The sequence below is a fragment of the Aspergillus brasiliensis genome (genome assembly GCF_001889945.1).
Source record: "Aspergillus brasiliensis CBS 101740 unplaced genomic scaffold ASPBRscaffold_1, whole genome shotgun sequence".
NCBI lineage: Eukaryota > Fungi > Ascomycota > Eurotiomycetes > Eurotiales > Aspergillaceae > Aspergillus > Aspergillus brasiliensis.
Window position 1 is genome coordinate 2,445,392 of NW_027137442.1, and position 18,827 is coordinate 2,464,218.

Genomic DNA, 18,827 nt, shown 5'->3' on the forward strand with positions numbered 1-18,827 from the left:
TTAGAGGATTCGCGCATGGATCCCAACGAAGATAAACACCGAATACTATCAATCTTCTAAAACCAGAGTTTGAGAGACTCGAGTAAGTGGGCTATCAGAGACGGTCAAAGATACCAGTCAGATTCTGACCCGACTAGGGCAGATATCGGGGGAAGGCCGTCTGTTCATACAGCACGTCCTTACCAGCAAAAAGAACCCCTGGTCACCCCTTACTACACTGTACAAGGGTCTGGATGCTGTCACACCCTTCCGACAAGATTGCATACATGTGGGTCCTGATACGCCTCCCTTGCAGGAGGGATTGCAGCTTCAAAGCTTGGCTGCGCTGAAGGACAACAATTAGCAAGAAGCGTAGATAGGAATGGACCAAGAATGGAGAGGCCAGGCTGCATCCCGATGGGCGGTGCATTCTGATGGGCGGAAGATAATTTTGCATGCCGGTATGTGATTAAGCTTTGGATCTGTAGGGGGACTCTGGAACGTAAGAGACAGCGTGTCAAAGGTTGGCAGGCAACGAAGCCTTATCTGTATGTACCGAAGGGATGAAAGGGAGCAAGATAATGATAAAGGTAAGATTGTGGTAAGCCAAAAATAGCATACAAAGCTAGCAGATGATGCAGGTGGCTCTGGACTTATCTATCCAGTTGTACTGTGGCACCGCAGCACAGAGTGCAGGTAGCAGCTCACTCGAAGGCAAAGAAGTAGGGGGGGGGGGGGGGCTGTCAAAGACAGCATCAGGGCCAGTGGAGAGTTGAAAGGCGACATATACCTCTCTGTCGAATTCCAGGCTCCAATGACCTTTATCACTAGCTGGCGTTGAAACAAAAGGTCAGATGAAGCACTTTAGTGGAGAGAAGTAGGTTGATTCAGAAACCGGCTGTTCTTGCTGCGAGTAGCCGCCGGCCTGAGTGCCTGATCCCGAGGGCTGCAAGGGGCGTCATGCGAAACACGGCCAGTTGACGTGTCCGATAGTGGCTCGGACCTGTGAGTGTAGCAGGGAACAGATGCATCAAGTTCAGCCAGATAATGAGAATGAACAGCTGAAAGAGAAATTGAATACCTGCAGAGCAACAGATACAGCCGAGGAAGGTTAATATTTGGCTAAGGCAAACATAGGGAATAAGCTCTAAGTTACATGAATCCATAGAATAAATGGCTGGGACCCGCCTCGCAAATGAAACGCTCAGTCAGTCCAACCCGTCAGTATTTGTCTCTCACTTCGTCTCAGTGCGCTCATATTCACTGGCGCGTCAAATTGCAGTATCAACAACCGCGCCGAAGGCGGTTGATGATGGCTATTTTTCTAAGGCCTTGTTGACATATTGTCTTCGCAACGCTGTCCAAGTAACAACAGCTTACGCAGTCTTCCGCCACTGGGACCAGATTCCGATCAAACTGCTGACCGTTCCTGCAAGACCCACAATACCGTCGTCGAGAGATGCCAATCCGAGGGCGGACACTGGAACGCTCAAGTCGCAGAGGTCGGAAATGAGCTGAATGCGTGCGGCAGAACGTTCCCTAAAGGTACAACGTTAGTATATTGACTCAGCGCGAGTAGATTGACCAAAGAACATAAGACATACTTCTCGAGCTTCTTCGCTTCCACGACGCCTTCACCTTCCTTGCGGTCGAGGGTCTTCTCCTTCTCCCGCAACCTGAACAGTGTGTATACGCCGGCGACAGCGCTGCAGACCAAGCCCGCCATCCATGAACGGTAGGCGTGCTCCTGCAGTCGCTTGGCAGAAGCAAGCTTACGAACACCGATCGTGTCGATAACGGTGACTGTGTCGAGAGAAAGGTAGCCCGCGTATCCGAGCTGACGGCCGACGGCGAGATAGCGGAGTACAGGGTCGATAGGGTTCTTGTTGTCGGAGGCCAGTGCGGCGGCCTTCAGATGCTCAACGAACTTGCCAATCCGCAGAATCTTTCGAGTCGTTCCGAACTGCTTCTTAATGGCGTTGAAAGGCTCGATGGCGGACTGGGGGCGGTTGGTGCGGTAGAGATACCAAGCATAGAAGCGGGAGAAGTATTGCAGGGTTCGGAGGATCTTATCGCGACCGACTGTGTGATTGTTAGTGATCTTCTGAGGCATGATCAAGCAGATCCTCCAAAAGCACGAGAAGCAAATCCTCTGCATAGAGGCACCCTGCTCTCTCCCGGCCGAGAAACCAGCTGCGCAGGACAGATAGAAAGCCAGCACATACCCGTCGTTGCGACAAAGCGCAAGTAGTGCGCCAAGGCAGGGTGGTAAACCAAAGCGTCTGCGACCATATTGATTATCGATGAAGGTATGTGTTTTGTCGATGGGAAAGGCTCGAGGAGTGTCGGTTAGTTAATTATTGCAAGGGTAGAAAATGGCGGGAGTCGAATTCCGCGCGGTGTCGGGACGACGTGGGGACCGTGAAGGGGGAGACGAAGCTCGGACGGAGAGGAGAGGTTCAAGGTGTGGTACAGACTGGAGATGGACAGGATACTCCGCACCAAGGATGGAAGGAAGAAAAGACGGGGGAGGGGCGGAGAAAAGGATATTAGTACTCCGTAGTATTAGTAGAAGTAGGGGTCGAAAGGCTGGCTGATGGATGATGGGATCGGTAAATGAGCGGCCGGCGATCGCTCGGCGTTGGAGGTTGAGAGACTTCCCGGAAGTTGGAACCTCGGCTGGTCGGACCATCGAAGCTGTCAATCACAAGATCCTCCCTAATCCACTCTCCCCGCCATGCGAATTACGGGTCCAGCCAGTCTTTCAACATTTACTTGCTTGCTTGCTTTCTTTTTTTCTTTCGATATATGAAGATAGACGATAATAATAATATTTCTATACATTACATCACTGACACATCGTCATCAGTCATTAACCGTATACTCTCTTAAGACCCCGAGCATCCTCTTTCAAGGCTCTGCTCGGGCAAGTTGTTTGTTATCAAAATCGCGCTTCTGGGCAAAGTTTTCTTCTGTGGTCGCTTGGGCATCTTCACTCCAACTCCGATTGTCAGTCATCGCGCGTTCACTGCTTGGGCTTTCTTGATGGATGTTGCATGGGCCGTTCGTCGGTTGGAATGTCGCTTGGGGTACGGGAGGGTTGGCGCTTAGTAGGCTGGGGCGTTGGCCGGGCAAGCAGTTCAGATGCTATGTTTTATCAGGTTCGTCAGGCGTGTGGGTTGTAGGGGGGAACCGACTATCGCTCCTCTCGGTTGCCCATAGAGGAGGTGTCGTATCCATGGGCTTCGAGGTAGGCCCGGAATTTAGCATCCTCATATGTGATCGTATCCTAAATGGGCGATTAGCCTAATCTCACCTCTATCACCAAGCATCAGCCGGGTCCAGATGATATGGCATACCTGTCCGATGTTTGGCAAGAGGAAAAAGGCCAAAGCCGCACTAAAAATGCAGAGTGAACTGGAGACGAAGAAGGGGTCCTGACCGGACCGGACCTTGTTAGGCGCGTTGTTTTGAATGATGGGGATCACATAAGTCCCAACAAACGCGCCTATCTTTCCAGCTGCAGCAGCGATGGCGTAGAACTGACCCCGTACAGCGGTTGCGCTGCTCTTGGCACAGCACAATCCAATGTTGTCGCCAGGGCCAAACTCACCAAGACTCGAGAAAATGCTGGGTTTGTAAGTTAGTAGACGAGCTGTTATCAAGGTGATAGGCCAAGACTTACCCGAAGACCACGACAAATGCTGCGACATTCTTGGGCGTTGACAGATACTCATAGCATCCGGACATAATAAATCCAACAATGCCTTGCAGCAAGACTCCGAGTGCCAGGGTGTTGCGGGGCCCCATCCAATCACTCGCCAATGCTCCTAGAAAAGACCCGGGAATGTAAAAGGAGTATGTCAGTGTAGTCCAACCGAAGCTCTTCCAGAGAGGAGCACTGTCCCCCAAGATGATGGCGATCCAATCAGACGAGTAGATACTGAATGAATAAGAAGAGAAATCGTAGAGGAACCAGATCAAGGAGCAGATAAACTGTATACAGTCAGTGTTTCTCTGAGTATTGGTTAGAACGAGCCGCACAAACCAGACGCTTCCAATAGAACCTGTGAATGTGCGATTAGCTTTGCATACAATAGCTAGTGAATGACATTGGCCAGGCATCTTACTTGATAATCAGCCAAAGAGGGAACTTGCGCATGCGCTCCCGGTTGAACTCCTCAGGCTCCTCCAGCTTCAACCGGAGATAGATCAGACTAAGAGGTGGAATGACACCAAGCCCCAATCCAATACGCCAGACCGCACGCAGATGATTTTCGGTAAAGATTAAAACCAAGATCATTGAAACCAAGGCGGAAACAACATAGGCAAAATCAATCTGAAAATTGGTGAACATCACGAACCATCGGTTGCGATGGCCTTGCTTGAGTTCGCCAGTGTTCTCTGCGGCTGCGACAGACCCAGCAGGGTACTCGCCGCCAATTCCAATTCCCAAGAAGAAACGATATGCGGTCAGGGCCGCAAATAAGCCATAATGGCTATTGTGGTATCCATAGGCACCAGCACACAAAGCGGCAAAGACGAACAAAATAATTGTAGAGATCATTAAAGACCATTTTCTCGACCAGTGATCACTCGTGTATCCAAAGATGAGCATACCGACCACAGTACCGGCGAACGTAATAGAAGATACGTTCTGGCTGGCGGGAGAGTTGGAGTATTCATCAGGGTAGAGCCTCTTCAGGATGGTATTTACAGGTCCAATAATCTGTAGGCAAGCTAAATTAGCAAGGCAAATGACCGCCACGGAATTACGCTGAGGGTAGGGTGCATAATTTTTGCGCACATACCCCATTGAGATAGCCATCAGAGAATAGACCAGCACCGCAAGCAATTGTGGGCCAACTGCGCTCCCAACGGCTCTTGCCTGCCGCAGTTTCCTCCAAAGGCACTGCGTCAAGAGAAGCGGGGCCCTTTTCGGGCGGCACATTGACCTTGGACTCAACGTCCGTCTTTGGCTCCATGCTGACTGCTTTTGCAGGTCAATTCAGGTTCACAGCCTTGGGTTATCGAAAACGAGGAGAAATTGGCCCACGCTGTGTGTATACAAAGAGCAATCGTCTCTGAACACCAAAACGGATCTACCAAGCTAACGGACCCGGAAGACAACGAAGGAGAAACAATTAAAGGGCGATTACGCCTATATATAGGAGGGGTGAGAGTAAAAGACCAGTGGAAGGGACAGGGGAAGAAACAGGATCCTAAAGGTATAAATAAGAACAAGGGGAAAAGAAAAAAAAGTTTCGGTGGGCATGAGGACCAGCGAGAGAACCGCATTCAAGGCACATGATGGATTTCCTCTTTGATCCTTGGTCTTCCATTTCCCACGCTAAGCTCGCCGACGAGGTTGTATTGGCCCCTCCCAAAGTAGCCTTAGCGGCAGTATCACCGCGGGTCAAGAAGGTAAGTGGATCCCAGTCCTACTACTTAGTTATTACTACCCCATCTTCCCTATCAAGCCCAACTATGCACTATACCGCTTAGGGTGTAGTCCACCCCGTCTTCATGTGCTTTTATTCGCTGATGCCTCAGTCTTGATTTGACCAGCCGAATCTCATCGAAGCATATGCGAGATTCTTTAGCCTCGCCGACCTTGTCTGGTCGGATACAGAAAATTTTCACTCGCCCCATAGCACGTGCTGGTCACAGCAATTTCTTGTGCGTGATTGCGAGAAGCCTGCGCATTCGATGCAAAGCCCAGAAAATGTTCATATTACCTGAAGTATAGGTAGGGGATGATGCTCTACTCGGCCACTTACGGACAATGCTTCCCGACGAGCGGACAAACACCCCTTGATGCCGGAGTACCCCGAGGGTAACTTATGTCAGATCCAAATATCTGTTAGCCTCGTGCCGCCCCTCAAGGCTGAGTACTACAGACGACTATCTTGCATATTCCATATAGAGACTGCAGCCTACATCGTAGATACAAATGATCAGCACCAACGCCGGATGTGGCTTTCCGCCACATCTTCAAAGATCTCGTGGCAATTGCATCCTTGACTGATCCTATATCGAACCACATCAATGCAGGCATTAAAGCTCTCATACATGCGACTTCGCTCTTGGGTGGCAATCCAGCTGGGAGACAGCAGCATCAGTAAAAGGGTGTCCTATGCAACCCACGGTTAAGTACTTACTTCCAAGTGAACGAACTGCATAGGGAGTTATTAGCCTGTCATAAGCGCACGTGTGGTCCTCAGCCCACCCAACAACTAAATCAACTTATCCCAGCGGGCTAAGTATGGTACCCACCAAATCAGTCAACTCCGTGGATGATCATCTGTACGTAGTATACACGCACGCAACACCCGGCGACAGGAGGACTGTAAAAGATTCGGACATTCAATGATGGTTTAATTCTAATAACAGGCACCATAAATACGTCTACTGTCATCGTTTGCTTTTCCGGGGTCTAACCATCAGTCACAGTCATGTGACTTCACCCTCTACTAGTATGTGACGCGGACGATGATGAGAAGGGTAATAACTAGGATAGCTCTTGGATTATTGGTTATATAGGGCGTTGTATAATGTGAGATGCCAATGGTCATAATCAAGCGGACGAGAAGCATTCGCTGGAGTCGTGATTAATAGCTTGCTTCCTTGAATGGTACGATACATGCTGTATCCGATAAATCCATAGACCTCTGTATTAAACTAAGGGACCCATAATGTCTAGCATGGAGTCATTCATTCTGTTTCCCCCAACTTTGTTTATGTCTCAATGGTGTTCGGCCTATAGACCTGTGGTTGGAAATGGCTGTTGGAAACCTGGAAGCGGCTTCGGCGGCCGGAACAACATTCCCCCAGCTGAGCTCGGGTCAGCTACGTTCCATAGGTGATGTATCTGCCTCATCCATCATCGACCCCAGACCATCTGCTCACTGACCTTCAAGCTTCGCTCCATAACCTCTTCATTTTACCTTTTCTACACGCGTCTCTTTCCTAGCCCGATATTTAAACCCCCTTCGTCAGCATGGGGTCCGATCCGCAGTACATAAAGTACCCTGATCTCAACCTTGCCCAACATGTCTTCAACCTCTCCAACCCTGCATGCCCGCAAACAGTGCGACAGACATCATTGAAGAGACTTCAAGATGTTATATCCGAGAACAAGATGGCTCCGTTTTATCGACACCTTGCTCATCCCGTCGAAGGAATTCTGAACCACTCCGGCGAAGGTGTCGCTCAGCACCCGACCAAGTCCCTGATTACGTCAAATATGCTGGCTTCGCGGAAGTCGCCTCAGAACATAGACTTCCCCTGGGATGAATCTCTGTACCAATCACTGGTGGAAGACAACCGGAAGGAGTTGGAAACCTTCCAGAAGGAGGAGGACGAAGCTGAGGAAGCCGCCGGGGAAACTGAGGTGTTGGCCGCACGGGGTAAGCGCGCCGAATTCTGGGCACGTGTAGGCGATAAGGTACGTCTTGAAGAAGCTCCAGCTATGAGTCCTTTTGAAACAAGCTCCGCGTGTTGTCTATATGCTAACCTCCGACCGTGATTGACAGGACAAAGCTATCGAATCCCACGAGGCCCTCCTTGAGAAGACGACATTCCTCGGAACCAAGATCGACCTGATGCTAGCCATGATCCGGATTGGTCTTTTCTTCGGGGATACCCATTCAGTCAAGAAGAGCATTGAGCGGGCAAACACTCTCATCGAAAGTGGTGGCGACTGGGACCGGAGAAACCGCCTCAAGGCATACAAGGGCCTACATCTACTCACCATCCGCTCTTACAATCTTGCTGCCCCTCTGCTACTCGACAGTCTATCGACCTTCACCAGCTACGAGCTGTGCAGCTACTCGTCCCTGGTCATCTATTCCATCCTTGCCGGCTCATTATCCCTGAAGCGAGTCGACTTCAAGGCCAAGGTCGTGGATGCACCTGAGATCAAGGCGATTCTTGGACCTGGAGAGGACCGCCTGGCTGCTCTGACCGGCGAAATATCTTCCGGGCCAGGTGCCCAGGATGAGGAGATGAAGGATGCTACTGTCACCAAGGCCACGCCGACCACGGCTACCACTGTGGTTAACCTCACTACTCTGGGAACGGGATCTGGCATCCAGTCTGAAACCGAAGCGCCCGTGGACTTCTCGCCTCTTGCAAACCTGGTAGACAGCCTGTACACCGGCAACTACCGGACGTTCTTCGTAGCGTTGGCAGCCGTGGAAGACAACTTCCTGAACCAGGACCGTTACTTGCATGAACATCGCGCGTGGTTCGTTCGCGAGATGAGACTTCGCGCGTACCAGCAACTGCTGCAGAGCTATCGCGTTGTTGGCCTGAACAGCATGGCCAGCGACTTTGGCGTCACCGTGGACTACCTGGATCGGTAAGTCCGCCATTGAACCACTACTCATTGATTACGTTGACTGACAACTACAGGGATCTTGCCAAGTTCATTGCCAGCAACCGGATCGCATGCACTATCGATCGGGTCAATGGCATCATTGAGACGAACCGACCCGACGACAAGAACAAGCAGTACGCGGATGTTGTGAAGCACGGCGATGCTCTGATTACGAAACTGCAAAAGTACGGACAAGCCGTGCGGTTGCGGGGAAGCGAGCGGAGCTAGAGGGGAGGTTGCCAGGAAGGAGTGGTCTTGATCTTGACTCACCACATGGTTCATGACTCGCTAGATGAGAGACTCAGTGATTTATACATCTTTTGACACCGGTAACCATTGACCCTGCAATGCAAGCGTCCAGACACGTGAGGCTGCTGTATCATACATATAATGACCTGAAGACAACATGACCTCGAGGAACTCAGCTAGTTGTGGGGAGTGGGCCAAAGTTATTTCCACCGACATATGGTAGAACTGGGCAACTTTAAGTCGTAGAGGCTACTTTGTACTATCTTTCTACTGTCTAGTCAATACCCGAGCCGAAGTTCGGGAGGCTCCGGAGACCGTGTGGGATCATGGAGATGACTGGCCTTCATTGGACCAACCATAGTCGCCAGGGGTGCAACGCAGTCCTCAGCCGTCTAGTCGCAAGCCACCAAAGAGTACGCAATACGATCGCCCGTTTGTACACAGTTGCCCTTCGATATATCAGATATTGTTACATAGAACCGACATGATCGTCCTTGTTGTAACAATGCCCTTCACGTAAGGAAAGGAACCGTTCCTGACCCGTGTGGGAGAGGAACTCAGCTGAGTCATCTGCTCACCGCCCCGTGGGATTTCCCTCGTGGATTTCTGCTTTTTTTCTCCGTCTGGGATCTGCTTTCCGGCCCACGATCAGGCATTCTTCTTGTGCATTGTCGGCCTATCAGACGGGCTTGCCTTTTTCTTTGCTTCAAGGTGCACCCTGTTGCGACGTCTCCCCCCGCTAGCCCCCACGGTGGAGTAGCATTGATTGTGCAATTGGCCGACTGTTTGAAGCAAAGGTGCCGACATTATGACCTGGCAAATTAAGCTCGCCTCTCGACTGCGGGCAACTCCGCTGCGATGCGCTGTTTCCCGGCCGAATGGTGCCTGGCTGTCGTGCCATCAGAACGGCCCGCGCCATTTCTCCTCCAGGGCAGTTCTACCCGCCGGCACTCTGCAGAGGGGTGAGTGAGACTTTTTTTGTGTTTCTTTTACTTTCCCCCCATTCCCTCGCTGCTGCTGGTCATTGGACGTGGCCTCCCCCGCTTCCCCCATGTTCCGATTGTCAGAAGGCCACTTCCAGCCAGCCCCGATCTTGTGACTCCCGGTCCCCCGTATAGTTCCCATAAACATACAAATGGACCTTCTCCGCCATTCCGGGCAGAATCCTCTGTTCTTGTCCTACACAGGGTCTGTTTGCACGTTAGCTAATCATACCGTACGACCGTCGCAGAGTCCACCATGACTGTCACCCTCACTGCTAAGCGCACCCTGGCCGCCTCCGCCGGCGGTCGTCTCAACTTGGACAACATCAACCCCCACGTTAAGGCCGCCAAATATGCGGTCCGTGGTGAGCTGGCCGTCAAGGCCGAGGAATACCGTGTGAAGTTGGCTCAGGGAGACAAGTCGTTGCCTTTCGACAGTGTTATCTTCGCCAACATCGGCAACCCTCAGCAACTGGACCAGAAGCCTATCAGCTTCTTCCGTCAAGTCCTCAGTCTTCTCGAGAACCCCTCCTTGCTTGAGAACCCCGAGGCTCTCCGTACGTCCTTCGGCTACCAGCAGGATGTCATCGACCGGGCCAAGGCCCTTCTCGCCGATGTCCAGAGCGTCGGTGCCTACAGTCACAGCCAGGGTGCCCCTATCATCCGTAACAGTGTCGCCAAGTTCATCGAGGAGCGTGATGGATTCCCTGCCAACCCTCAGGACCTGTACCTGACCGGTGGTGCCTCCTCCGGTGTCAGCACTCTTCTGAACATCATCTGCGATGGCCCTAGTGCTGGCGTCCTCGTGCCCATCCCTCAATATCCTCTCTACACCGCCACGTTGTCCCTTCTGAACGCCCAGTGCGTTCCTTACCACTTGGAGGAGCACAGGGCCTGGGGTACCGATGTGAATGCCATCCGTGAGAACCTTGCTCAGGCCAAGGCTGCTGGCACTGATGTGCGTGCCATCGTTGTGATCAACCCCGGCAACCCGACCGGTGCATCCCTCAGTGCTGAAGACATCAAGGGTGTGCTCGACCTGGCTGCGGAGGAGAAGCTGGTGGTCATTGCGGACGAAGTCTACCAGACCAACGTCTTCACCGGCGAGTTCATCTCCTTCAAGAAGAGACTCCGTCAGCTGCAGCAAGAAGTGCCCGGCAAGTACGACAACGTGGAGCTGGCCTCCCTGCACAGTGTCTCTAAGGGCATGGTTGGTGAGTGTGGTCACCGTGGTGGCTACTTCGAGTTGGTTGGGTTCGACCCCGAGGTCGCGGCCCAGGTCTACAAGTATGTCAGCATCATGCTCTGTCCGCCGGTTATCGGACAGTGCCTGGTCGAGCTGATGGTGAACCCTCCCAAGGAGGGCGAGCCCAGCCGCGCTGTGTACGAGAAGGAGTACAATGGCATTCGGGATGGTCTGCGCAAGCGCGCTTTTGCTTTGTACGAAGCCTTCCAGCGTATGGAGGGTGTTGAATGCCAGGAGCCTCAGGTATGTAACTTCCGTGGCAGTAGCCTATCCTATGGACAGTTCACTAACCAGTGAATTAGGGTGCCATGTACCTCTTCCCCACTATCACCCTTCCCCCTAAGGCTGTCGAGGCCGCCAAGGCCGAGAACCGTGCCGCAGACGAGTTCTACTGCCTCCGTCTCCTCGATGCCACCGGTGTCTGCGTCGTCCCCGGCTCCGGCTTCGGCCAGAAGGAGAACACTCTGCACTTCCGTACGACTTTCTTGGCGCCTGGCACCGACTGGGTTGAGCGGATCGTCAAGTTCCACTCGGAGTTCATGGCCAAGTACAAGTAAGCAGAACTGGTAGGTATACCAGCTGCACGCGTTATGAAGATATAGAGCTATACCATTTTCTCATTAGAAGAACAAGGACATACCAAATAGAAACCAATTAATATCCGAGAAGCTGCCACTTCTTCTCGGTTGTATATTTTACATGTCTTTACTACCATGAATGCTAAACTGAGTAACTCACACGATGAACCGAAGGAAAACATCCTTTACGTAAAGGTGTCTCAGGCACCACCAGAGCAAAAGTTTGTCTGTCATAATATTCGCACAATACTAGTTAACCAAGAAATAAACAAATAACTCACTTACGTACGTACTTAACTGTGTCCACTTTACATCGACATTGAGTTTCCCCGCGGGCCCATCCCCAAACATCGATCAATAATTGCCGTCAAGTGGAGACCGCCCACACCACACCACACCACACGATGACCCAGATTTCTGGAGTGGAACCGATAAAATGAGTGAATGAAATGAATCTGGGGCCGAGTGTAGCCGACCTAACTACTCCATCTGCTCTACATAGGATTTTATTTTTATTTGAGGTGAATCTATGTGTGCAGGATTCTTGGGGTTCAGAGTAGGGTTTTATACCGAGATTGATGATTCCATAGTAGTGAATGATACTTAGCGACTTGGTATCAGAGATTTTTGAGTGATTGTAGGGCCAACTATTTCTTTAGTACTGATTGATCCATGTAATAATCATTGGATTTATACTAGCTGTGCGAAAGTAGGTAGAGAAGAAGAAGAAGCCTTGGTTGATAACTGTAAAGCAACTACGTAGTCTCTTTGCGATTAGCAAGTGTGATGTCTAAGATTCGGGCATTGCAAGAAACGAGAGATCGTTTCGCAAGGGGGTTGAAGAGGGTTGTAGGGATGAGCTGTGATATGAAGCATTGTATCGCGCAATTTGAAGAAGTTCGAGCTTGCAACTTATCAGATACTAAGCCAGTGTCTGTGTTTGGGAATTGTTGGTTTGACACTCTCAGTTGCTAGCTGCCTGTTGAAGTGGTATGCTGATAGGGATGTAGCAGTCAAATATGATGTAGTATGATATCTGAGATGCCAATAGTACTAAGGTCGATAGAGCGTTGTTGTGTAGTCAGGAACAGAAATGCTTCCCTTTTTCCCTTTTCAGCTCTATACTCATCAGCAGATGGCGATAATTGATGTCATGAAGTACAAATGGCTGGCTTGAGCGAAGGATGACCATTCGACGCCGGTAGATTTAGAGTATTGTGAGTCAGAAGCTGCAGGATTCTGATTGTTAAATATTGAATGAGAGTCGCCATATCCTGCTAGATCTCACAGCCGCAGTATATCAAAATTAGCAGAACGCGTCCGTGCTTTGACTCTTCCCTCCGTAACATTCTCTTCTTGCGATGTTTATAGTCCATAATCACCTTTTGAAGTCATTCGTTATCCTGATGATTATGTCATCCGCCCCCGCCTTCAGGCGCAACTTATCGCGAAATCCTCCACAACAAAGTGCGCCAGGGAGCAGTCTTGTGTCGCAAACAAGCACCAGACATCCTAGATTCCCTCTAACTAAGGCATGCTTAAAAGACTTAACACCGAACACTTGTGCCATATTATTGATTTCGAACATGGGTGACAAGGATGACGGTCCGCTCCAGGTTAGTCTGCCAAAATTGTGCGCGCCTTCGCCAACACCAACGCAATGGCCGGTGCCAAACAGGTCTGTAAACAGCTGATGCTGAGATCAAATCGCGTCGTAGGACCTGGAAAAGACATACTGCCCTCCGTTGGACCCAGCCTTGCTCACGGCCATCGCTTTCGACTTTGATCTTACAGACTCTGCCCAACTTGGCCAACTTCGCGAGACTCTTGATGCGCTTCGGCTGTCTGCATGGGAACAGGAGGATCTACCCTTCGACCCTTCCGGTACCTCCGGCATGGGTGCAGGACATGGCCTAGAAGCAGATGGGTTGTCTGAGCTCAGCGAGTCTCAGGGCGACCGGTCGCGGGAAACGGATCTCACCAGCCTCACATCGGGCTTCTCTTCGGTCGGTATCAGGGACCATGTCTCGTATACTATTGGACCGGATGGGTCTCTCCATCTATCTGGAGCGAATGAAGATGATAAGATTGGCTACTTGACTGAGATGTTCCCGTCAGTTGACCGCTTCACCATTCAGCATACACTGAAGAAGTCTGATGGGGACATTGACCGCTCGATGGACGTCCTCCTCAACTTATCGTTCTTTGACGAGCAAGTACCTGATGAGGATGGCGTAGTTACTGTCCCTAAGGGGGTGGACGGCTTTGATGACCCTGGATCAGGCAAGAAACAAGCTCGTAAGCGCAAACCCAAGAACAAGAATGGCCGGAGACAAGACGCCCTATCGTCCATGAACTCTGAGTCCAGCTTTGAGAATACAACCAATAAGTGGGATGCCGCTGGAAAGGACGTTGAATTCATTCACGCACGAACCTCTGCGATCTTGAAAAAGGAGACTGTCCGTTCCACTTATCACGCCAATGGAGCCTCACTTCCTGCTACGATTAGGGCTCTTGCCGATACGCATGCCCCGAAGAAGCAGGTCGATGAGGATCCAGTCACGGTTACACAAGTGGCCGAGCTCACGCAAGAATTCCCGTCGGTGCCACCCCTCACATTTGCCGGCTTGCTTAAGATCACAAGAAGTTCCGTGTCAGCCGCCAGTGAGCTCGCGGCGGCTATGCTGACAAGCCCGGTGGCTCCATCACTTACCGAAATAATCAAGATCACCACAGCACCCCCACCAGTGGAAGTTGACGAGGAGACTCCGAAACGAGGCGCTGCGCCGGTCACGCGAGACCTCAACCGAGCGAGAAGTGCAGCAGGCGTGCATTTTGCAGCTGGCGCTGAAGCATTGTCAAAAGCATCGGTCGCATACCGGCGTGGTAAATCGGATCGATTGATGGGAGGGGCAGCTGCCTACTATTCCGCAGTCGGACGAGATCATTTAGAACGTGCCAAACGCAATGCCGCTGCTGCTGCCGATGCCCTGGTAGACTCACAGTCTACATGGAACTCGCTCGATCTGCATGGAGTATCTGTGCAGGATGCGGTGCGGATCGCTAGCGAACGGGTATCTGAGTGGTGGGACTCTCTAGGCGATGCAAAATATATGCGTGGAAGTGGAACCAGAGATCCTGTCCAGGGTGGCTACCGCATTGTCACTGGACTTGGACGGCATAGCCATGATGGCACTTCACGCCTAGGCCCGGCTGTTGCGAAGATGCTGGCTCGAGAAGGCTGGAGGGTGGAGATTGGTGCCGGAGTTTTGACCGTTGTTGGAGTCGTTCGGCGTCGCTGAAGCATGACATGTTGGATCTTGGTAAACCTTTTTATGACCCCATTTAGCGGCTGATGCATACGAGATACCCGGAGGCGTTCATGTGAAGAGCGGATCTAGATGGAGCGCTTTTGTGCTAGACATTTTCTGAACATAACATCTGCTGTACATACATGCATACAGAACTTGGCGACAAGCTTTCTCTCAGTAATCTGCAGAAGACGAAATTAGCTTCTGGTGCTCCCTAAATCATAAACAATATTGACATAGAAAGTAAGATAACTAAGAGGAAAGTATTGGGTGCTTTCCGTCCGGATGACGTAAAACCCCCCAAGCAAATCGGAGCTTCAGCGGCGACCATCAACGAAAGCGATTAACTAATTAGCCTTCACTTTTCTTCCTCAGGGCCTTTTTCTCTTCAGTGGTTGACTCTCAACCTTTTCTCCAACCTCTATTTAACTCATACCATATTGAATTATACCCCGATGCGCTTCCAGGGCCTGATCCCCAGCCTCCGCATCTTCGCACTACCCCTCCGATCGCACGCCATCCGAGCCCTCCAGCGACCTCCTCTCCCCATCCCCAGCGCAACTGTCCTCAAAGCCGGTCCCACGCTCCCCTTCCTAGGCGCATTATTCGGCTCTAGCGCGAAATCCGACTCTCAGTCCAACAACATGTCTTATCCCGACCAGCGCAGTGACGATGCATGGCAAGCTGTGCTAAGTCCTGGTACGTATACCCTGATCTTCATTCTCTACCTACCTACCCCTCATCTGTTCTATGGTGCTAGCTCTATGTTGGTATGGGGAAAACTAACTCCAAGTCAATCACAGAGCAATTCCGAATCCTCCGCCAAAAGGGCACAGAGCGACCCTTCACAGGCGAATACGATTCCCACTACCCTTCCCAGGGAGTCTATAGCTGCGCGGGATGCGACGCGCCCTTGTACAAGGCAACACATAAGTTCAAGTCGGGATGTGGGTGGCCTGCGTACTTCGACTCCATCCCTGGAGCGGTCACAAGACATACGGATCGGTCGTTTGGAATGGAACGTACGGAAATTGTGTGTAGTAACTGTGGGGGACATTTGGGGCATGTGTTTAAGGGTGAGGGATATTCGACTCCGACGGATGAGAGGCATTGTGTGAATAGTATTAGTTTGCGGTTTAAGGAGGATGAAGGCCAGGGGAACTAAAAAGGGGCTTGTGTAGGGATGGAGAGCTGGTGTAGAGTGCTGTACTTTAGCTGTGTGACGAAGAGATGAAGAAATGAGAAGAGAATGATAATGATGATGATCGTCGCTGTCTGTCTGCGACACTGGTGAATTCCACACAATAATAAATCAAAGGCAATCAATCTATATCAAACTGCATCGCTGGCACGTGCCGCTGGCCGGTCGGAGGTCCACCCACCGCCTACAGCATATGATGCCTGAGGCCAGCAAGACACCGCAACCCGCCACTTGGTGGCCCTTGACGTCTCTCTCTCCGTTTCAACTCCCCTTAATTGTCTCTCCTCTCTCTCCTCTCCGGTCGCATTCCCTGATAATTCGACTCGGACTGCGTCCATAGCTGTGATGTCTCGACGTGCCACGCCGTCCCAGGCTGCTCAGAATCAGCAGATCATCAAGAGTCTGCTGAAACTCGAACAAAACAAGATATGTGCCGATTGCAAGCGCAATAAGCGTTAGTGACCCTCCGCGGATACACCAATCCCACGTCTATTGTTTTGGCCCCACGAACATCTTATCAAATGTGAAAGTCTCATGGTATATTGCGATCGCTGGCTGATATTTGTCTATTTAGATCCTCGATGGGCATCATGGAACTTGGGAATCTTCATCTGTATCCGTTGCTCGGGCATTCATCGCGGCATGGGCACCCATATCAGTCGGGTGAAGTCAGTCGACCTTGACTCATGGACGGACGAACAACTTCAGAGCGTTGTGAGATGGGGAAATGCTAGGGCCAACAAGTTAGTCTTCTTCATGACCTTTCTGCTATTCTTAGGATTCTAATCTTATTGTCTACGGCAGATATTGGGAAGCGAAACTGGCACCCGGTCACGTCCCCTCGGAAGCGTAAGTGGATATCTTCCCCGCATACTGGTCAATATGATGGCATAGTGGCTAAGGAGATGCCGTGGACAGCAAGATCGAAAACTTCATCCGGACAAAGTATGAATCCAAGCGGTGGGTTATGGACGGCCCAATGCCCGATCCGAAGACCCTGGATATTGGCGACGACGATGTGGTAAGTTGACCGGAGTTGCGTAACCCTGTATGATGAGACTAACACATCTCGTCATAGCCCCTCGCAGTAGTCCAAGAAAAAGCGAAGATTGAACGCTCCGCTTCTCAGCGTGTGGCTGCCTCTAGTCAACCCGCAGTCCATCGCCAGCAACAGTCCATCGATCTCTTTGCCGATGACGATATCGCTCCTCCTGCGCGTCCCAGCACGACAGAGCCCACCCCCAGGGCACCCCCTAGGCAACCACAGTCTGCTCCTGCTCCTAAGCCGGCGGCTCGTCCCGGCGATTCGTTACTGGGTCTAGACTTCTTCGGGAGCACTCAGCCTGCCCCTACCAGCCGCCCAGCTAGTACCGCGTCGACCCCCACCGGTTCGACCTCGATGTCTAGGCCTGATCTGAAGCAGTCGATTCTGTCGCTATACTCGAAGCCCCCGCCTTCTACGACACAACACGAGCGTACATCTTCATTTGGCGATCTGGCATCCCCCGCACCTGGTTCATCAGCCTCTAACATGGGTGGCCTGACCGATGCCTTCAGCGGATTGAGCATTCCCTCATCCACTTCCCCTCCGGCTCCTAAACCGGCTGAGAAACCCTCACCTTTCGCCAATCTGACGAGCTTTGCCAGCATGAAGTCTACCCCAGCAGCTCCCAAGGTGTCTTCGCCCACTGCCTCTGTTAATAGTGGAGGTGGTAGTCTGTTTGATAGCCTCACTTCTCCCACGGTTCCCCCGCCAAAGCCGCAATCCCGTACCACCTCAATCTCGTCTACTGGGTTCGATGCGGGCTTCACCAGCTTTGCGTCTCCTCCGCCGCCTAAGCCTAACCCCCCCAAGTCGCCCTTGTCTGACGACTTGTTTGGACTCTCTTCGCCGGCCCCGGCTGCACCGGCTGCTGTCTCGCCTCCATCGGCGTTCACATCTGCCTCTCCACAGCAGGAGCTGAAGTCTGCTTTCAACCTTACCCCGGCTCCCGCTCCGGCCCCGACCCAAGCTCCGAAGCCATCAGTGGCTAGCGCCACCGCGTCCGTCGCGAGCGTGCTTCCTCCAAGTACCATTGATCCCTGGGGAGGTAATGCATGGGGCACCCCAGACCCTGCGCCCGCAGCACCTTCCGCTTCGGCTTCGATAATGAAGGTGCCTGATACTCTGACTGCCAATGATATTGGTGCGGGCTGGGGCGCTCCGGCTATGTCGGCCAGTTCCAAGCCGGCTCCAACTGTTGCTGCCGATGAGGACTTTGGTGGATGGGCCAGCGCGGCACCCATCTCGTCGACCAACACCACTACGACTACCACCACGAATGCTCCTTCCAAGCCGGCGGGCGGGTTTGGCGGAGCGGACGATCTTTTCTCTAATGTTTGGGAGTAAGGGCTGTGCGCCAGCTCGCCTTTACCTTTTTGCACATAATTGGTGTTTTATCGTCTATCTTTTAGACTTGAGCGGCAGGTTTCCAATGTCATTTCATATTGATCCCGTTCTTACCCATTGTAACTGCTTTCTCCTTGCCTGTTTCCCACTCTCTGTTGCGGTGCCGTGTTTCTCATCTTTCTTCTTTCCTTTCTCACGCATGCCTAGGGATGGACATTGGGTTCGGATTGTAAAATGGGTGGGGTTATGGGTCCATACGTTAATGTAGTCATGCCATACGTGTCATGTATTCCCAATGCATCCTCGCATATTGACGATAGGGGTTTAGACTTGGGGTTGGATGGCTGTAGTTGAGTTGAGGAGTTGTAGATGTGTGGGCACTCGTTCGATGCTGGGGTGCTTAACAAGTATGACCATTGAGTTGATCCCTGAACAAATAATTACTAGTCTCTCACTGACCTGCCTCATCCTAAGCTTATGCCGCTACCATCCCAGCCGTCGCAAGCACAGC

General features: G+C 51.7%; 7 protein-coding genes across 7 annotated transcripts; 5 read left to right on the plus strand and 2 right to left on the minus strand.

The window, feature by feature from the left end:
* Positions 1 to 1,355: 1,355 nt before the first annotated feature.
* ASPBRDRAFT_115025 (PEX11 family protein) lies at positions 1,356 to 2,271 on the minus strand (the record flags this gene model as incomplete). The annotated part of the gene is made up of 3 exons (XM_067616864.1): positions 1,356 to 1,518; positions 1,584 to 2,061; positions 2,205 to 2,271. The coding sequence occupies 3 exons, from the start codon at positions 2,269 to 2,271 to the stop codon at positions 1,356 to 1,358; spliced, it is 708 nt and encodes a 235-aa protein (XP_067484904.1).
* Positions 2,272 to 2,746: 475 nt separating this feature from the next.
* Positions 2,747 to 4,964, minus strand: ASPBRDRAFT_655222 (putative MFS phospholipid transporter (Git1); the record flags this gene model as incomplete). Its single annotated transcript, XM_067628554.1, has 6 exons — positions 2,747 to 3,268; positions 3,339 to 3,609; positions 3,665 to 3,975; positions 4,028 to 4,046; positions 4,110 to 4,708; positions 4,791 to 4,964. 6 exons carry the CDS (start codon positions 4,962 to 4,964, stop codon positions 3,176 to 3,178), a joined length of 1,467 nt encoding a protein of 488 aa, XP_067484905.1. The 3' UTR covers positions 2,747 to 3,175.
* Positions 4,965 to 6,979: 2,015 nt separating this feature from the next.
* Positions 6,980 to 8,587, plus strand: ASPBRDRAFT_190948 (proteasome regulatory particle lid subunit RPN7; the record flags this gene model as incomplete). Its single annotated transcript, XM_067620308.1, has 3 exons — positions 6,980 to 7,426; positions 7,515 to 8,341; positions 8,395 to 8,587. 3 exons carry the CDS (start codon positions 6,980 to 6,982, stop codon positions 8,585 to 8,587), a joined length of 1,467 nt encoding a protein of 488 aa, XP_067484906.1.
* A 1,251-nt stretch (positions 8,588 to 9,838) lies between these two features.
* On the plus strand, positions 9,839 to 11,590 carry ASPBRDRAFT_36895 (putative alanine aminotransferase). Its single transcript, XM_067623599.1, has 2 exons — positions 9,839 to 11,080; positions 11,140 to 11,590. The coding sequence occupies exons 1-2, from the start codon at positions 9,848 to 9,850 to the stop codon at positions 11,392 to 11,394; spliced, it is 1,488 nt and encodes a 495-aa protein (XP_067484907.1). The 5' UTR covers positions 9,839 to 9,847; the 3' UTR covers positions 11,395 to 11,590.
* A 1,411-nt stretch (positions 11,591 to 13,001) lies between these two features.
* ASPBRDRAFT_25306 (Smr domain protein) lies at positions 13,002 to 14,717 on the plus strand (the record flags this gene model as incomplete). Its single annotated transcript, XM_067622163.1, has 2 exons — positions 13,002 to 13,031; positions 13,134 to 14,717. 2 exons carry the CDS (start codon positions 13,002 to 13,004, stop codon positions 14,715 to 14,717), a joined length of 1,614 nt encoding a protein of 537 aa, XP_067484908.1.
* A 349-nt stretch (positions 14,718 to 15,066) lies between these two features.
* ASPBRDRAFT_36899 (peptide-methionine (R)-S-oxide reductase) lies at positions 15,067 to 16,089 on the plus strand. The gene is made up of 2 exons (XM_067623600.1): positions 15,067 to 15,425; positions 15,530 to 16,089. Exons 1-2 carry the CDS (start codon positions 15,182 to 15,184, stop codon positions 15,889 to 15,891), a joined length of 606 nt encoding a protein of 201 aa, XP_067484909.1. The 5' UTR covers positions 15,067 to 15,181; the 3' UTR covers positions 15,892 to 16,089.
* Positions 16,090 to 16,190: 101 nt separating this feature from the next.
* Positions 16,191 to 18,778, plus strand: ASPBRDRAFT_36900 (stromal membrane-associated protein). Its single transcript, XM_067623601.1, has 5 exons — positions 16,191 to 16,381; positions 16,502 to 16,670; positions 16,732 to 16,776; positions 16,846 to 16,948; positions 17,006 to 18,778. The coding sequence occupies exons 1-5, from the start codon at positions 16,273 to 16,275 to the stop codon at positions 18,314 to 18,316; spliced, it is 1,737 nt and encodes a 578-aa protein (XP_067484910.1). The 5' UTR covers positions 16,191 to 16,272; the 3' UTR covers positions 18,317 to 18,778.
* Positions 18,779 to 18,827: the final 49 nt, after the last annotated feature.

Excerpts from the sequence above, each read along its gene's own strand:
- ASPBRDRAFT_36895 (XM_067623599.1), top strand. The coding sequence starts at position 9,848 with ATGACTGTCACCCTCACTGCTAAGCGCACCCTGGCCGCCTCCGCCGGC. Across the intron at positions 11,081-11,139 it reads TTGAATGCCAGGAGCCTCAG|GGTGCCATGTACCTCTTCCC; the intron begins GTATGTAACTTC and ends CCAGTGAATTAG.
- ASPBRDRAFT_36900 (XM_067623601.1), top strand. The coding sequence starts at position 16,273 with ATGTCTCGACGTGCCACGCCGTCCCAGGCTGCTCAGAATCAGCAGATC. Across the intron at positions 16,671-16,731 it reads GGAAATGCTAGGGCCAACAA|ATATTGGGAAGCGAAACTGG; the intron begins GTTAGTCTTCTT and ends TGTCTACGGCAG. Across the intron at positions 16,777-16,845 it reads GGTCACGTCCCCTCGGAAGC|CAAGATCGAAAACTTCATCC; the intron begins GTAAGTGGATAT and ends TGCCGTGGACAG.
- ASPBRDRAFT_36899 (XM_067623600.1), top strand. The coding sequence starts at position 15,182 with ATGCGCTTCCAGGGCCTGATCCCCAGCCTCCGCATCTTCGCACTACCC. Across the intron at positions 15,426-15,529 it reads GCAAGCTGTGCTAAGTCCTG|AGCAATTCCGAATCCTCCGC; the intron begins GTACGTATACCC and ends AGTCAATCACAG.